Source organism: Nicotiana sylvestris, chromosome 11 (genome assembly GCF_000393655.2).
Source record: "Nicotiana sylvestris chromosome 11, ASM39365v2, whole genome shotgun sequence".
In the NCBI taxonomy this organism is placed as follows: Eukaryota; Viridiplantae; Streptophyta; class Magnoliopsida; order Solanales; family Solanaceae; genus Nicotiana; species Nicotiana sylvestris.
Window position 1 is genome coordinate 23,844,398 of NC_091067.1, and position 15,392 is coordinate 23,859,789.

Here is a 15,392-nt window from a genome sequence, read left to right on the forward strand (position 1 = left end):
ATGGGACCAACACAGGTGGGTTAGACAAATACTCTTTGATCTTATCGAATGCTTCCTGGCACTCATCAATCCATTTGACCGTAGCATACTTCTTTAGAAACTTAAATATGGGCTCACAAGTTGTCGTGAGCTGAGCAATAAACCTGCTGATGTAGTTCAGCCTCCCTAGCAGACTCATCACCTCGGTCTTGTTCTCTGGCGGTGGTAATTCCAGGATAGCTTTGATCTTTTATGGATCCAACTCAATGCCCCTCCGACTAACTATGAACCCCAACAGTTTCCCAAACGGAACACCAAATGCACACTTTGCAGGGTTGAGCTTAATCTTGTACCTGCGGAGCCTCTGGAAAAACTTTCTCAAATCTCTGATGTGGTCATATTGCTTCCTATACTTTATGATCACTTCATCCACATTAACCTCAATCTCTTTGTGTATCATGTCATGGAATATGGTAATCATTGCCCTCATGTAAGTTGCCCCAGCATTTTTCAAACCAAAGGGCATGACACGGTAGCAATATGTTCCCCACGGCGTGATGAATGCCGTCTTTTCCGCATCCTCTTTATCCATTAAGATCTAGTGATACCCCACATAGCAATCCACAAAAGACCCAATCTCATTCTTTGCACAAATGTCAATCAAAATGTGGATATTTGGCAATGGTAAGTTGTCCTTTAGACTTGCTTTGTTGAGGTCACGGTAATCAACACACACTCTGGTCTTACCATCTCTCTTTGGCACAGGCACAACATTGGCTAACCACGTGGGATACCGCGTGACTCGAATGACCTTTGCATCAAGTTGCTTGGTGACTTCTTCTTTAATCTTCACACTCATGTCGGTCTTAAACTTCCTTAATTTCTACTTGACGGGAGGGAATGCTGGATCAATTGGCAATTTGTAGACCACCAAATCGGTACTCAAGCCTGGCATGTCATCATACGACCATGCAAAAATTCCTTATATTCAAATAATGCTTTAAATATTTCTTCCCTGATTTGCAGTTCAAAATGGACACTTATCTTGATTTCTCTGACATTATTTGGTTCTCCTAAATTGATTGCTTCTGTTTCATTCAGATTAGGCTTGGGTTTTTCTTCAAAATGATTTAGTTCCTTACTGATTTCCTCAAATGCCTCATCCTCATCATATTCTGTTTCATCGTCGCACTTTATTTCTTGGATTATTATTTCAAAATTAGATTGACTTTTAAGACTTGGCCGAAGATTCCTCATGCATGTCATGTCATTGAAACCAGCATAAAAAGAACGGTACAAAGAAGAAAAGAAAACAAAAATAAGAACTATCAGGAATGATGGAAAAGGGAAATTGCATTTCATTGAAAAAAAGGATAACGGGGTTTGTACATCAAATAAGTGAAAAATAAAAATCTGTGTCACAACCCTGGAATGACCCAGATAGAAAGGAAAACAAAACAAAGTACCAAAACTCCTTCCGAGTAGGGAGAGAAGTAGCCTTCCAATTATTAAGCTTTACATTCAGCCCGACGAACTGCACGTCTGCTTTACTGGACCCTTCTCCAAATTCTACCATGTTCTCACCATCAAATAACCTCTGGAACCTTTCAATTAACTCTTCATCAATGTCAACCACAAAACTTGGAACTGCTGTCACTGGGTGTTTCATGGCACCGGTCTTAACAAAGGACCTGGAGAGACGCGAGATAGGCTTCGAAAGTGCCCACGCCTTTTGTTTTAACCTTTTAGCTCACATCTGTCGTTGTGGGTTTGAATCCAAGACCGAACATACCCAAATGTTCAGGGAGGGACATTGCCTGTACGATACCCTGCAAGGATGCACCCAGACCTTTACCTGGCACAAAGCCATTTTCAGCATTTTAGAGGCCACTATGACGGATGCGAAGGCTATCTTTGGAGTTGGAATACATTTCCCTTCTGGAACCTTCTCGACCGGCACTGTTTCAAAAACTTGATAGACCCAAGGCCCTTTGTCATCCTCGACCTCAATAAATGGGACAGAGGCATCACTGTGAGCACACAAATTCTCCTCACCATGCACGACGATCTCATGTCTGTCCCACTCGAACTTGACCATCTGATGCAAAGAGGATGGGACTGCTTTGGCGGCATGTATCTAAGGCCGACCCAACAATAAATTGTAAGAGACGGCCACGTCCAGTACCTGGAACTCTATGGTGAATTCGACCGGTCCTATTGTCTATTCAAGCACTATATCACCAACCAAATCTTTTCCTCCACCGTGAAAACCTCGGACGCATATGTTGTTCTTGTGAATCCTCTTATCATCAACGTTTAACTTATTCAGAGTAGAGATAGGGCAGATGTTTACACTGGAACCATTGTCAACTAACACCCTGGTGACCACAGAATCTTCACATTTTACTATAAGATAGAGAGCTTTGTTGTGTTCTGTACCTTCCACGGGCAACTCGTCATCAGAGAAGGTGATCCTGTTCACCTCAAATATTTTGTTGGCGATCTTCTCCAGATGGTTCACTGAGATTTTGTCGGGGACATGAGCTTCGTTCAGAATTTTCATCAGGGCCCGACGATGCTCGTCTGAATGGATCAACAATGATAGCAAGGAAATCTAAGCGGGCGTCTTTCTCAACTACTCCACGATGGAGTAATCTTGTACCTTCATTTTTCTCAAAAACTCCCCCACTTCTTCTTCAGTGACTGCTTTTTTTACTAGAACTGGATTATCTCTGGATGTTTTAGCTTTCCTTAACTCTTCTGGGGCAAAGCATCTCCCCAAACGAGTTAAACCCTGAGCCTCATTGACTTCTTCTTTCACTTCCTTTCCCTTATAGGTCACTATCACTTGTTCGTAGCTCCATGGGATCGCCTTGATGTTGACTACCGGCAACTAGGTTACGCGCTTAATGATGATAGGGTCCGTACGGGCACCCTCTACAATTATGATAGGCTTACTCGCCAACCTTGGCACGACCACTTTTGACTTATCTTGCTTTGCTACAGCATTACTTGGGGATCTTTTCTCATCTACCGTGGATGGCTCAACGTTTATCATGCTCAACTTGTTCATTGATCCTTCAACCGTTGGTTTTTTTACTGGCTTGACCTTATTAGACCGAATCATCATAACAGATTGTGAAGGCTTCTTGGGCTCCCCCTCCTTGTGTACTATCTCGATCATGTTTGTTTCCTTAGGGGTTGGCAATGGGTTCTGATTGATGTTGGGTACATCCGGAGTTTGGACTACAATCTAGTTTGTGTCGATGAGCTCCTGGATGGCATTTTTCAAGTGCCAGCACTTCTCCGTATCATGCCCTAGAGTACCAGAACAATATGCACAGCTTAAGGAGTAATCAAGATTCTTTGGATGAGGGTTTGGCAATTTCAACTCAATTGGCCTCAGCACATCCAACTGCCTCAATCTCTGGAATAAACTGTTATAAGACTCCCCCAACGGGGTGAAAGTTTTCTTCCGCTGCAAACTCTCATTTATGACCACTAGTTTGGGTCGAAAACCTGGACCGGCAAGGTTTCGGTAGGCTCGTGGGGGTGGGTAAGCATTTTGTAGAGCTGCGTAGGTGTTTTGTGGGGCTGGGGCATGTCATTGTGAGTAGGAAGGAGGTTGAGTATATGACTGGGCGTGGTGGACAGAGATTTCAGGGTCTGGTGATGGGAAGTAATGTTCGGGTGGATTGTATGGTGTTTGGGTATAGGTTTAGTGATGGGGTTGAGGCTGGGTATAATGGTATGACGGGCCCCTTGGTCTAAACCATGATCCTGAATCAACTGTTGCCACATCTTCTTTCTTCTTCTTTTCGATCACTCCCCCGCTACCATTCTGAATGGCTTGGGTAGTTTTTTTTATGGCCTAGTAGCTCATTATTTTGCTTGATTTAAGCCCTTCTTCCCTACCTCGTTGAAAGACTTGCCTATGGCCGATATCAGATGGCCAAAGTAGGCTCCAGAGCCTGCAGAAAGTACTCCACTATTTTATTTTCCTCTATCGGAGGGTTGACTTTTACCGCTTGTTCTCTCCAACGAAAATCGTATTCCCTGAAACTTTCACTAGGTTTTTTCTCAATCTTAGTTAAAGACAACGATCTGGAACAATCTCGATGTTGTATTGGAAATAACGAGCGAATGCTTGGGCCAAATCATCCCAGGTATACCATCTGTTGTGATCCTGACGAGTGTACCACTCCAATGTCACGCCACTCAGACTCTGGCTTAAGTAGGCCATCAACAGCTCATCTTTCCCATCGGCTCCTCTCATTTTACTGTAGAATCCCCTCAAGTGGGCCACCGGGTCTCCGTGCTCGTCATATAGGTCGAATTTAGGCATCTTGAATCCCACAGTCAACTGAACATCAGGAAATAGACAAAAATATTTGTAGGCTACGCTCACCTGACCTCCCAATCCCTGCATGTTTCTGAACGATTATTCTATGCTTCTTACCTTACTGAACATCTCCTCCTATTGTGAATTTTTAGGTAGTTTCTCAGTCTCAACAGGAAGGTCGAAACAAAGAGTGTAGGAGTAATGATCTGGAGCCTTGAAAGTAGGCTCTGGGGGATAGTATGGATTATCTTGGGTCTGGAATAATGGCTCACTAGAACATCGATAGAGTGTAGCTGGCGGGGGTGCTACAAAAATAGGGGTGGCTGGTGGAGGGGGTATGGGATTGGTTTGGATGGTGATATTTGTGTGGTTTGGGAAGTGGTGCCTTGATAGTGGTGGTAATGGGTAAAGCCTGGTGCATGTTGCTGAGATGAATCAATAGTGGGAGGTTCTTGGGATTGAGCCAGTGGCGGGATAAAAGCAGGGTTGGCAGGGTATGATGGTGGTGGATGCCCTTTCATCCATGCCTGGTACATCTCTGCTATTTGGCGTTTCAACTTATGTAACTCCTCTTTCAGATTAACATCAGACTCTTCTCCCTCCCTCGATGGATCAATAACACTTGCATCCAGCTCTTGGTCAGCCATGATCAACTTGTTTTTAGACCTGGTGTTGTACCGGTGGGTTGCCAGAATGCCGAACAACTAACCACCTGCCTGGACTTGATGACAACAAGCAAACTTGTTAGTGATTATAGCTTGACAGATAGGCAACCACACATTTGGGATGCAATGTACCTAGACAGTTAAAGCTTCTACTATGCATTTGAATGGCTGCTTGTGTCATCCCGGCTTTCACTATTTTGCAATTTTCTTTCTCTCTTTCCTTTTCATTCTTGCTTTTCTTTGCTTGATTCGTGTCTTTATTCTTTTATTCTATCATTATTTCTTTCCCTGCAATTTTTCTTGTTTTCTCTCCTCTTTTTCCTTTCTACTTCAGGGTTGTGATCGAATCCTATGGGGATCCTACGTATCATGACGCCGCATGAATCAGACCAAGCGTAGTTCTAGGGGATAAAATGCAAAATAAAACAAAGACACATTTTTTTGATTTTTTCAAATTTTTATAAAATAAAACATCTTGATTACGACGCCTTCCCCTACAAATTTAAACATAAAACTGACAGACTCGATGAGTGGACCAACAAACTTCAAAAAGAAAACTGAAAATACAGACTCGAAAATGAACTAACAAAATACAGACTCGAACAAACAAAGTCAAGAATACATAAGTGCCTCAACTACTGCTCCAGTTGGCCTTATTGCGGCCCTTTGCGCCATATCTTCTTGGAGGCGAAACAAGTCATCCATGATCTGTCGGATAAAAATCATAACTGAAGCGAAGAATATGGACCTGGTTGTATCTTCACATTCGTTGCACTTCATCACAATGTAGTCCACAATTCTCCTAACCCTTTCCCTGATAATACCCTTCTCCTGTAGCAACCGTCCGATCTGCTGAGATCTGGCATCCAAAACTTGTTCTACTGTATAATTTTGTTGTTGAAGCTGCTACAGGTCTTTCTCTAGCTATGACATCAGGGCATAGCAGTACTCCCTTTCTACTTTAAAGTCCCTCGCATGCTTGGCCATTTCATTCTCAAGGACATTGACCTTTTTCTCTATACTCACCATTCCTTTGTCGTATTTCTCCTTTAGTTGCTGAACAAAACTGGCTTGTCCCTCCGCATTCTTAGCTAACTTGGCTCGGGCATTTGCTAGTTCTGCTTCAGTATCTTGCAAATCATCCTCATAGTCACTTACTTTTTGTGTAAGGCTGTAGATAAGCTTTTCATCCTTTCTACTTCTGCCCGGGTTCTCAGCTGCTATTCTTATTTTTCGAACTTGGGCTCGGAGAGCTTCATTTTCTTGGGCCAACCTTCTTCTTTCACCTTCAGCTTCTTGTGCTTGGAGATCATTATTGAATTCCATGTTTCTCAACTTCTCTTCCAAGGTGTGAATCGCGGCTTGATATTTTTTTCTCCTTTTCTCCCCAGGCCAACCTTTCTTGGATTTTATCATCAAAGCTTGGACATGAGGTCTCTTGGCAGGCCTCTCGGGCTTGGGCTCAGGCTCAGGCTCAGGCTCTGGCTCGTTGTTTACACAAGACCTTTTCTCAAACCATGCAGCGTAATCTGGATCCACTTCCCCCTTTACAACATCTGGTACCTGGGTGCCATTTTTCAAATACCGGCAACCATTTCAATCCTGTTGAACTAAAGTTTCGGGAAATGCAACTTCTGGATGTAGCTCAATGACTTGGGTGGTTAGATCTTCATCTTCGGGCACCACCTGATATCTTCCTAACTGTCTTAAGACCCTCTACGGTGCATATTGCTGGACACTCCTCAAACCCATCAACCTTAGGTAACCCTTGGTAGCCATCATATATATGGCTTCTGTCATCGGGAGCCATCCTATAGTCCACTCGACCTGACTTGCTTTGAGAGATTTCAAGTGGGAAACCCAGACTTCAAACCCTTCTGGCGCATTGTAGTCTTTCACCCTTTCCTTATAACTCTTGATGAAGTTATCTGTGGTCGAACCATAACTCATGAATTTGGGGTAATGGCGGAGATGCTCTATCAATCATATTTGTAGAAGAATATTGCAAATTTTAAAGAATTGAGCCCAGCTTTGCATAATGTCAATGCTCGATAAATGTCTGCCAACACTAACGGAGCAAGTGTATGATCTTTCTTAGTTGTGAGGATTTGTGCAATTCTGGCCATACAGATATCCACTGTCCCTTCCGCATTTGGAAAGACCATGATCCCCAAATATGCCACAATAAAAGCGAACCGACGATGAATTTGCTAGAGGCCCTTATCTTGTTTGTTGCTCAAACCCTTTTCATGCATTTCGAACCCAGTTGAGTGCCCAAACCTGAAGTACAAGAAGTATAAATAGCAACACCATTTTCTTACATGGGCCTTCTTCATCTGTTTACTGATATTCAGGAGGTCAAAGAACTTGTGCACAGAAGGAGCCCTTGGAAATATAAGTTGTTGATTTCCTCAAGTCCCGGACAAACACAATATACCCGGCCATCTGCTCCAGAGTAGTGGTGATCTCAAAGTCTGAGAAACGAAAAACATTGTGGACAGGGTCCCAAAAAGTTACCAAAGCCTTGATTAGATCTTCCCGTTGTTTGATTTCCAAAATGTTTAGAAGGGCACCCAACTTTTCTTTCACCCAGTCCTGACCATCTCCGTCCAGATCATTCTTCCACATATGCAACTGCAACTAAACCTGTTCTATGACCAACTCTGACGGGTTCTGGGCAGTATTCATTTGTACCTGTGGAAGATTAAGGTTAGTTTTGACTCTGGTGGACCTTTTTTGTAAAATAGGTTTTTCAATTTTTAAAAGAAAAATCAACGGACCATGACCCCCTCCCCTCTATGCTACTTTAGCAAAAGTGGTCGTTTTTGCAAGCGTGGCCCCTTCACAATTCCAAATAAATTTGAGGCCGGGGAGAATTACTTTATGGAAAAATGACACTTTACCGACAGACTTGTCCGTTCTTTACGAAAATAGCCCTTCGACAACTAAAGATACTCTGAGGCTATCCCAGCAAGAACGGCTTAAGACATAACCAAAGCTGGATCGGTTTATTCTTTTGACCAAAAACCTAAACTACATTTATCTTACCATTTACTCTCTTTTTTTCTTTTTTTTTTCCGAAAAATAAGGCCGAGCCTTATGTAGGTTGCCTACTTATACCACATCCGGTGAGAATAAGACTTGCATAGTTCAGTCAGTTTTGACACACTTGAAAAGGACACAGTATTGACTTATTTTGAAATGACTCTTTTCTTTTCCTTTTTTTTAAAAAAAATATTTTTAGCAGAGTTTCAGGACATTTCTAAATACCGGGGATTTTTAGAGCCGGGATTTTTCTACATCACTCTTGGTTTTTCTCTTGATTTATTTTTCCCTAGCCGGTCAGCATGCAGACCGAAACAAATAAATGTTCACATTGCACATAGGATGCATCAGGATGGTCTGTTATTTTGGGTACACATGTCCTAGACGGACCCAACCCTTGTGTTGAGTCCCCTAAGTCAAATGCACATGATGCAAACAAACGTTCTTACTAGGGATCCGGCATGAGGCTGTGTTTTTCTAGGTTTAAATCCTGGGGTTGTGTTCTAGACCTGGCTTACCCGAGAGGACAACTTGAGCCGAAGAAGGGGCAACGTACCGGGAGCACTAAAGTCTACTAGGCCTTGTTGCTGGCCCATCCTCGTTTTATTTGGTATAACTTCTACAGAAAAAGTGGACCACGCGAACGTGTGCACCATTTTCAGAAGACTCAGAGGGGTAGCGTAAGAAGACAGTTATATACAATTCAAATAATATCAAAATGGTAAATAGACAGCAATTAGCACAAAGGTTCACAAAATATAGTAATATTAACAATAAATAAAGCCAAGTACAATCACAAAAACAATCTCGAATTCTGAACCCTGAACCAGAAGTTTTGGGTTCTTATTTCCAAGCAGAGTCATCAGAGCTGTCACACCTCCTTTTTACCACCCCCAAAGGGGTATAAGGGAGTTTTTTCCAATTTGAGTGACAATCGAAACGAGATTATTTTATTTAAAATTTAGAGTCGCCACTTGGGATAATTTATGGTGTCCTAAGTCACCGGTTTAAAATCCCGAATCGAGGAAATTTCACTCATTTATGGTCTGCGAACACAGAAATCGGGGTAAGAAATTCTGTTAACCCGGGAGAAAGTGTTAGGCACTCCCGAGTTTCCTGGTTCTAGCACGGTTGCTTTGATCATACTTGTCTTAAAAAAATTATTTGATTACCGATTTTAGAACTTATGTGCATTTGCCTCTTTTAGATAAGAAATTTTCTTGAAATGGGTCATGCGTACGTGTACCCATTTGTTTGGCGCATCAAAATCATGTCACGCGAATGTATCCACAATTAATAACGCTTTATTATTATTAAAAAAGTTTGGCCAAAGTCGCGCGAACACATACTCTGGTTTTGTTTTTAGAATCGTGATTATGTCATGCGAACATGTACACAATCCCAATTGTATTTTCAAACACGCGCCTAAAGGCTTTTCTACGAGTGTTCATTTTTAATAACTAGTGATAATATTTGTGAAGGCCGTGGTGATATAATTAAAATGGCACACCTCACTCTATTTTTAAGAATCATACTTAATTAGACCTAAGGATACTTGTATTTGCAAATGATTCGAACTTAATAGAGTTATTAGTTGTAAACAGATTGGGCAATGGGTTATTTCAAGGAAATGGGCCAGCATACAAGTCCTTTGAGCCATTAAAATCAGATGACCATGACTACTGAAAAAACGACAGGAGAACTAGGCCTTGGAAGTGAATCCAGAAATGAAGGAAAAGGGGGCCTGAGACACACGAGCCTGGTTTGGGCCAGGCTGCCTCATTTGGGCTGTTTAATAGGCCTGGCCATTTTTAAGGGATGCCATTCAGCATTTTGGAATACCTCGTTCTGCAACCCCTCCACTTATTAATATGACATGAGTAATTCAAACACGAATCTAAATTAATCTAAACCAATTTCATCAAAGTAAATAGAAGATGTTCATCATATAATCTAGTTCCAAACTACAGAAAATTTAAGCACTATATACTCAACAAATTGCAGGCCACATACATTTGAAAATTTAAACTACTACTAGCTTTTGTTGAACTCGCACATGTAATGATTCTAACGGTATGGACACTCCAGACATTTAGATTGAATATTACAATGGCAACAATGGTTCTTAAACACATTCAGATACATAAAGTCAATAGCCAAAACAGTGAAATCATGATATGAATTTAACCCTGGACTGAACATCACTACTAACCTAAACAAATTTAAACAAAATCAAACAGGAGATGTTCCTCATCTAACCTAAATCCATACTACAATAGCCCAAGCACTATATACTCAACAGAAAGAGTTTTTAGACAAACCAAAACTAACATGACAAGCTAAAGTCCAAATCCAACCTTAAAATGAAATATAACATCAATAGCATGAATGAATACATGAAACCATAATTTAATGCAGAAACATGGATAGACTCTAAAGAACATAAGCTAATACTCAGCGAAGCAAACATTTATCCTTAAATCTCCAACTCGATTACATGCTTCAGATTTGCACTTCACATATCATTAGGGTCCAAGAAGTACCTGGAGGTAAAAATAAAGCAAAAGAGGGTGAGGATTTTAGCAATAGCAGAAGAGTGAGTAGATCAGCAAATCAACACATCAATATTCAGCTCCCTTAAACCATCTTTAAACCCATATAAATCATAAATCCCTTGAAACTTTTAAGTTATTACTAACAGTGAAAACCAAAGAGCAATTCCAAACAATTTTCAACCCAAAATGATGCAGAAACTTTGAGTGTTTTTTCAGGGTATGAATGTATGATTTTTGAGTGAAAGAAGGGTCTATATATAGCCCTTTTTGGGTGTCATGTGCTGCTGAAAATAGAATGGGAATTATTCCCTCACACGGGATCTTTTCCAACAGAATTGGGACAGCTGGCGGCCTTTAATTGGCTCCAGCACTTGTGCTAACCAAGATTGGGCTAGCTGCCCCAGATTCTAGAAGCTTCCTAAAAGAAAATCTGTTCTTCTAATCTCAATTAAACCTCCAAGTTTTCTATTGCTCAATTAACACCCTAAGAGTTTCCTAATAATTACTAACTAGGCAAACAACACAGAAATCTGAATTACAAACAAAGAAGATCAAACATAACAAAATTCTAATTCAATTGAGTTTCTGACTAAACTTAAATACTCTTAGCATGAACTCAAATTAGAAATGAGGCAAAACAAAGATTATTAAAACCTAGTTACTAACACAAATCCAGAATTAATCAATCATGAGCCATTTTCTAAGCATTAAGCCCATTGAACAAACTAACATTATTGATCAGGGAATCATAATAACAGAAAGAAACTAGCATACTGATTTTAAACCAAACTAACTAGACACAAGCTAAACCAACATTTGACAAACCCTAGCCGAAAGACTGACCATCTAATGACTCTAATGAAAAATGCGTAAATTAACCCTAAACTATTGACTAACATCAATGATTAATCACAGAAAGAAGAAAAACGAAAACTTAACAGCCTAAAATTATGATTAACTACACCTTTTCATTTTTCGGTTAAAAGAAACAGAAAGAATAGAGGAAATCAAAGTGATGTAAAAGAGAAGAAGCTAAAGAAGGAAAGGAGGATGAGGAAATAGAAAGAAGAAAGAAGAACAGGTACCTATTGTATGAACGAACAATGTTTGATGACGTTTCGCCAGTCTTTTGATTGTGCATGAAATCCATGAGCCTTGAAACAAGCCAAAATTGATGCTAATCGATTGGTCTTAATAAGAACAATTGATTGGCATAATTTCTGACTCGGAATCAACCTTAAATCCGTTTGAAACTCAGAAAGGGGAACGGATTAGGGTTTTCAATTTCTTCTTGGAATCATATTTGAAATTGGGACAAATGGGTGGGGGGTTTTGGAAAGTGATCGTAGTTTAGGGTTCAGAGGGGTGTGAAGAGTGTAGGGTGTGATTTTGGGGTGATTTGGGTTTTGGGTATTGATTTTAGATCTAAGATTGGAGGGATTTGAGAGGGATTCGAGGGAATTGATTCTGGGATTTGGAAAGAGGAGGAGATGAAGAGTGTTTAGTGTGATTTTGAAGTGATTTAGAAACCGGTCGCCACCGTGAAATGATTTCTGGCGGGCGGCGGCTAGGTTTTAGGCCGTGTGGAATTTGAGAGCGTTTGAGGGCGGCTAGGTTTAGGTTAGAGACGATGAAGAGGAATGTGGGGGGATCTAAGGGATATGGGGGGGTATTCAGATAGTTTTATAGTTGGAGGTTAATGAGTTCCGGTCCGTTAGACCATCATGGATGGACGGCTGATATTGAATGCATTCAAAATGGTGTCGTTTGGGGTATGAGGGGTCGGACCGGTAGGCTGGTTATTTTGGGCTTAGGTTTTGACTACATTAAAGCTGGTTTCAGCCCAATTTCAATTAAAAAGACCCTTTTTCAATTACATCTTTTTATTCCTTTCTTTCTTTTCTTTTTTTTCTTTATTTTTAAAAATCCTAAATTAATCTACGTTGTAAAATAAAACTAATTATCAAATTATAAAATTTATAAAACTTAATTGATCCTAAATTAAACGAGAAGAACTATTGATCTAGAATTAAAAGCTAAAAAATATAAAAGTAAGCCAGTTTTTATGATTTTCAATTTTAATAAAGCAACTAATTTACTAATTAACCTTAAAAATGTAAAAATGAAACCTAAATGCAATGCATGATTATTATTTTTTGCATTTTCATGATTTTAACAAGAACAAAACATGCACAGAAATGCAAACAATTAGGACAAATTCCCATAAAATCCTATAAAATTGTAAAAATAAAAAAATTGTTTTTCTTGTATTTTATGGGAGTGACTCCTATAGGGCAAAAATCACGTGCTCACAGCGATGAAGCAACGATCAACCATGTGAAGTTCACCACTATGCACAAACTGAAACGGTCGATCACCCACGAACAGTATGACGACCTCGGAGACAGTATCATCTTCGATAAGTCAAATACCGACGGTTTGACTTTTCCTCATTTCGATGCTCTTGTTATTACTTTACGTATTTTAGATACTGATGTAAGAAGAATAATGGTAGACGACGGAAGCGGCGCATGTATTATCCACCCTCGAGTCCTCGACACAAATGAGACTCGAGGACAAGATAGTACCGCATTGCATAATACTAACAGGTTTTAACATTGCAGTTTAGCGAACCTTTGGGGAGATAACACTACTCGGCCTGGCCGGGGGCATCACCCTAGAAACAACATTCCATGTCATGAACCAAGACACAACTTATAACGTCATCATAGGGTGGCTGTGGATACACACCATAAGGACCATCCCATCGACCCTATATCAAGTAATCAAGTTACCTACTCCATGGGGAATATTCCGTATCCAGGGCGAACAACGCACCGCCTAAGAATGCTATCGTATCGCCCAAGATTGCACATACACCCAACAATTGAAGGGAATAGAGACAGAGGCATAGCAATTACCAAAGTCGGGGACCGGACTCAACGTACAAATAGACGTCATCAGGGACCCCGACATTGTGGAAACTGTTGAGTCAATGGTAGAAGATTTCGATTCCGTCCAACTGAACAACAATGACATCAGCAAAAAAGCTTACATCAGACATAAGCTCTCAGAACCAGGTATATTCCACAAGTTTTAAATTGATAATGTCGTTCAATATGCTTTCTCCCATGCAGATATGTCGGGTATCCCGAAAGACGTGGCCACGAACAAGGTAAACGTCGACCTACTCTATCCGCCAGTACGGCAAATAAGAAGGAAATTCAACGCTGCAATCAACGAGGTCGTAAGTGACGAAGTGGATAAGCTCCTCGCCAATGGTTCCATCTGAGAATCAAAATACCCCCAATGGTTCGCCAACATGGTCATGGTAAAAAAGAAAAATGGGAAATGGCGGATGTGCGTAGATTTCACAGACCTAAACAAGGCATGGCCAAAAGACTCCTTTCTATTGCCTCATATCGACTAGCTCATCGACGCAACAGCAGGACATGAATTGCTAAGCTTCTTGGACGCCTACTCGGGTTACAATCAAATCTTCATGGAGGAGGAAGACCAAGAGAAAACTACTTTCATCACCCATTAGGGAATGTACTGCTTCACAGTCATGCCGTTCGGGTTGAAGAACCAAAGGTTGGTCACCAAGATGTTTAAAGATTAACTCGGCAAAACAATGAAAATTTACATCGACGACATATTGGTCAAATCAAAAAGGAAAGAAGACTACATCGATCACCTGAAAGAAGCCTTCGGTATACTGAGGTGGTACGACATGAAACTAAACCCCAAAAAATGCGTTTTCGGCGTAACCTCGGGCAAATTTCTGGGTTTCTTGGTATCACAAAGAGGCATCGAGGTCAATCCTAATCAAATCAAAGCCATTGAAGGAATACCTGAGGTGTTGACCAGCAAGAAGTAGGTGCAAAAACTGACTGGTCGTATAGCCGCCTTGTCAAGATTTATCTCGCGGTCATCCGACAGAGGCCACAAATTGTTCAACGTGCTGAAAAAAGTCAACGGGGCTCCAGTGGAACTCAGAATGCATCGATTCCTTGAGAGAACTAAAAGCGTACTTGTCTTCACCCCCACTACTTGCCAAAGCAGAGCCTGGTGAACGCCTCTTAGTATATTTGGCCATCTCAGAAGTCACGGTAAGTACGGTACTGGTCCGCGAGAACAAAGGTACGCAATCTCCAATTTATTATATTAGCAAAACCCTGGTCAATGCTGAAACGAGATACCCCCACCTCAAGAAATTGGCCTTAGCACTGGTTATATCTTCACGAAAGCTAAGACCCTATTATAATTGCCACCCCATATCGGTGGTAATGACCTTCCCTCTACGGAACATCCTACATAAACCTGAATTGTCGTGAAGACTGGCCAAGTGGGCCATAGAACTGACCGAGCATGATATAACATATCAGCCGCGAACAGTGATAAAATCGCAGGTACTCACCAACTTCGTCGCCATTTTAGTGCCAAAATAATGCCTGAGGTCGAGCGGGAAGCTTCTCACGCCTCCCCTAAGAAACCTGACCTCTAGGTCCTTTACACCGACAACACATCCAAAGCATCGGGATCTGGACTCGGACTGGTACTCGAGGTCCCAACAGGAGAAGTTATCCGCCAGTCCATACGGTGCCCCGATATGACTAACAATGAGGCCGAGTATAAGGCCGTGATTGCATGGTTAAAGCTATCTCTCAAATATAGAGCACGACGAGTCATCCTTAGATACGACTCACAACTCATCGTCCACCAAGTTACAGGAACTTTCCAAATCAAAGAGCAATAGCCGCAAAAGTACTAGGAATAAATCCACAAACTACTGCCAGAATTCGA

General features: G+C 41.1%; 1 protein-coding gene across 1 annotated transcript; it reads right to left on the bottom strand.

The window, feature by feature from the left end:
- Positions 1 to 5,910: 5,910 nt before the first annotated feature.
- LOC138880822 (uncharacterized) lies at positions 5,911 to 7,614 on the bottom strand. The gene is made up of 2 exons (XM_070161003.1): positions 7,504 to 7,614; positions 5,911 to 6,549 (listed from the first exon to the last, which is right to left on the bottom strand). The coding sequence occupies exons 1-2, from the start codon at positions 7,612 to 7,614 to the stop codon at positions 5,911 to 5,913; spliced, it is 750 nt and encodes a 249-aa protein (XP_070017104.1).
- Between the last annotated feature and the right edge of the window lie 7,778 nt (positions 7,615 to 15,392).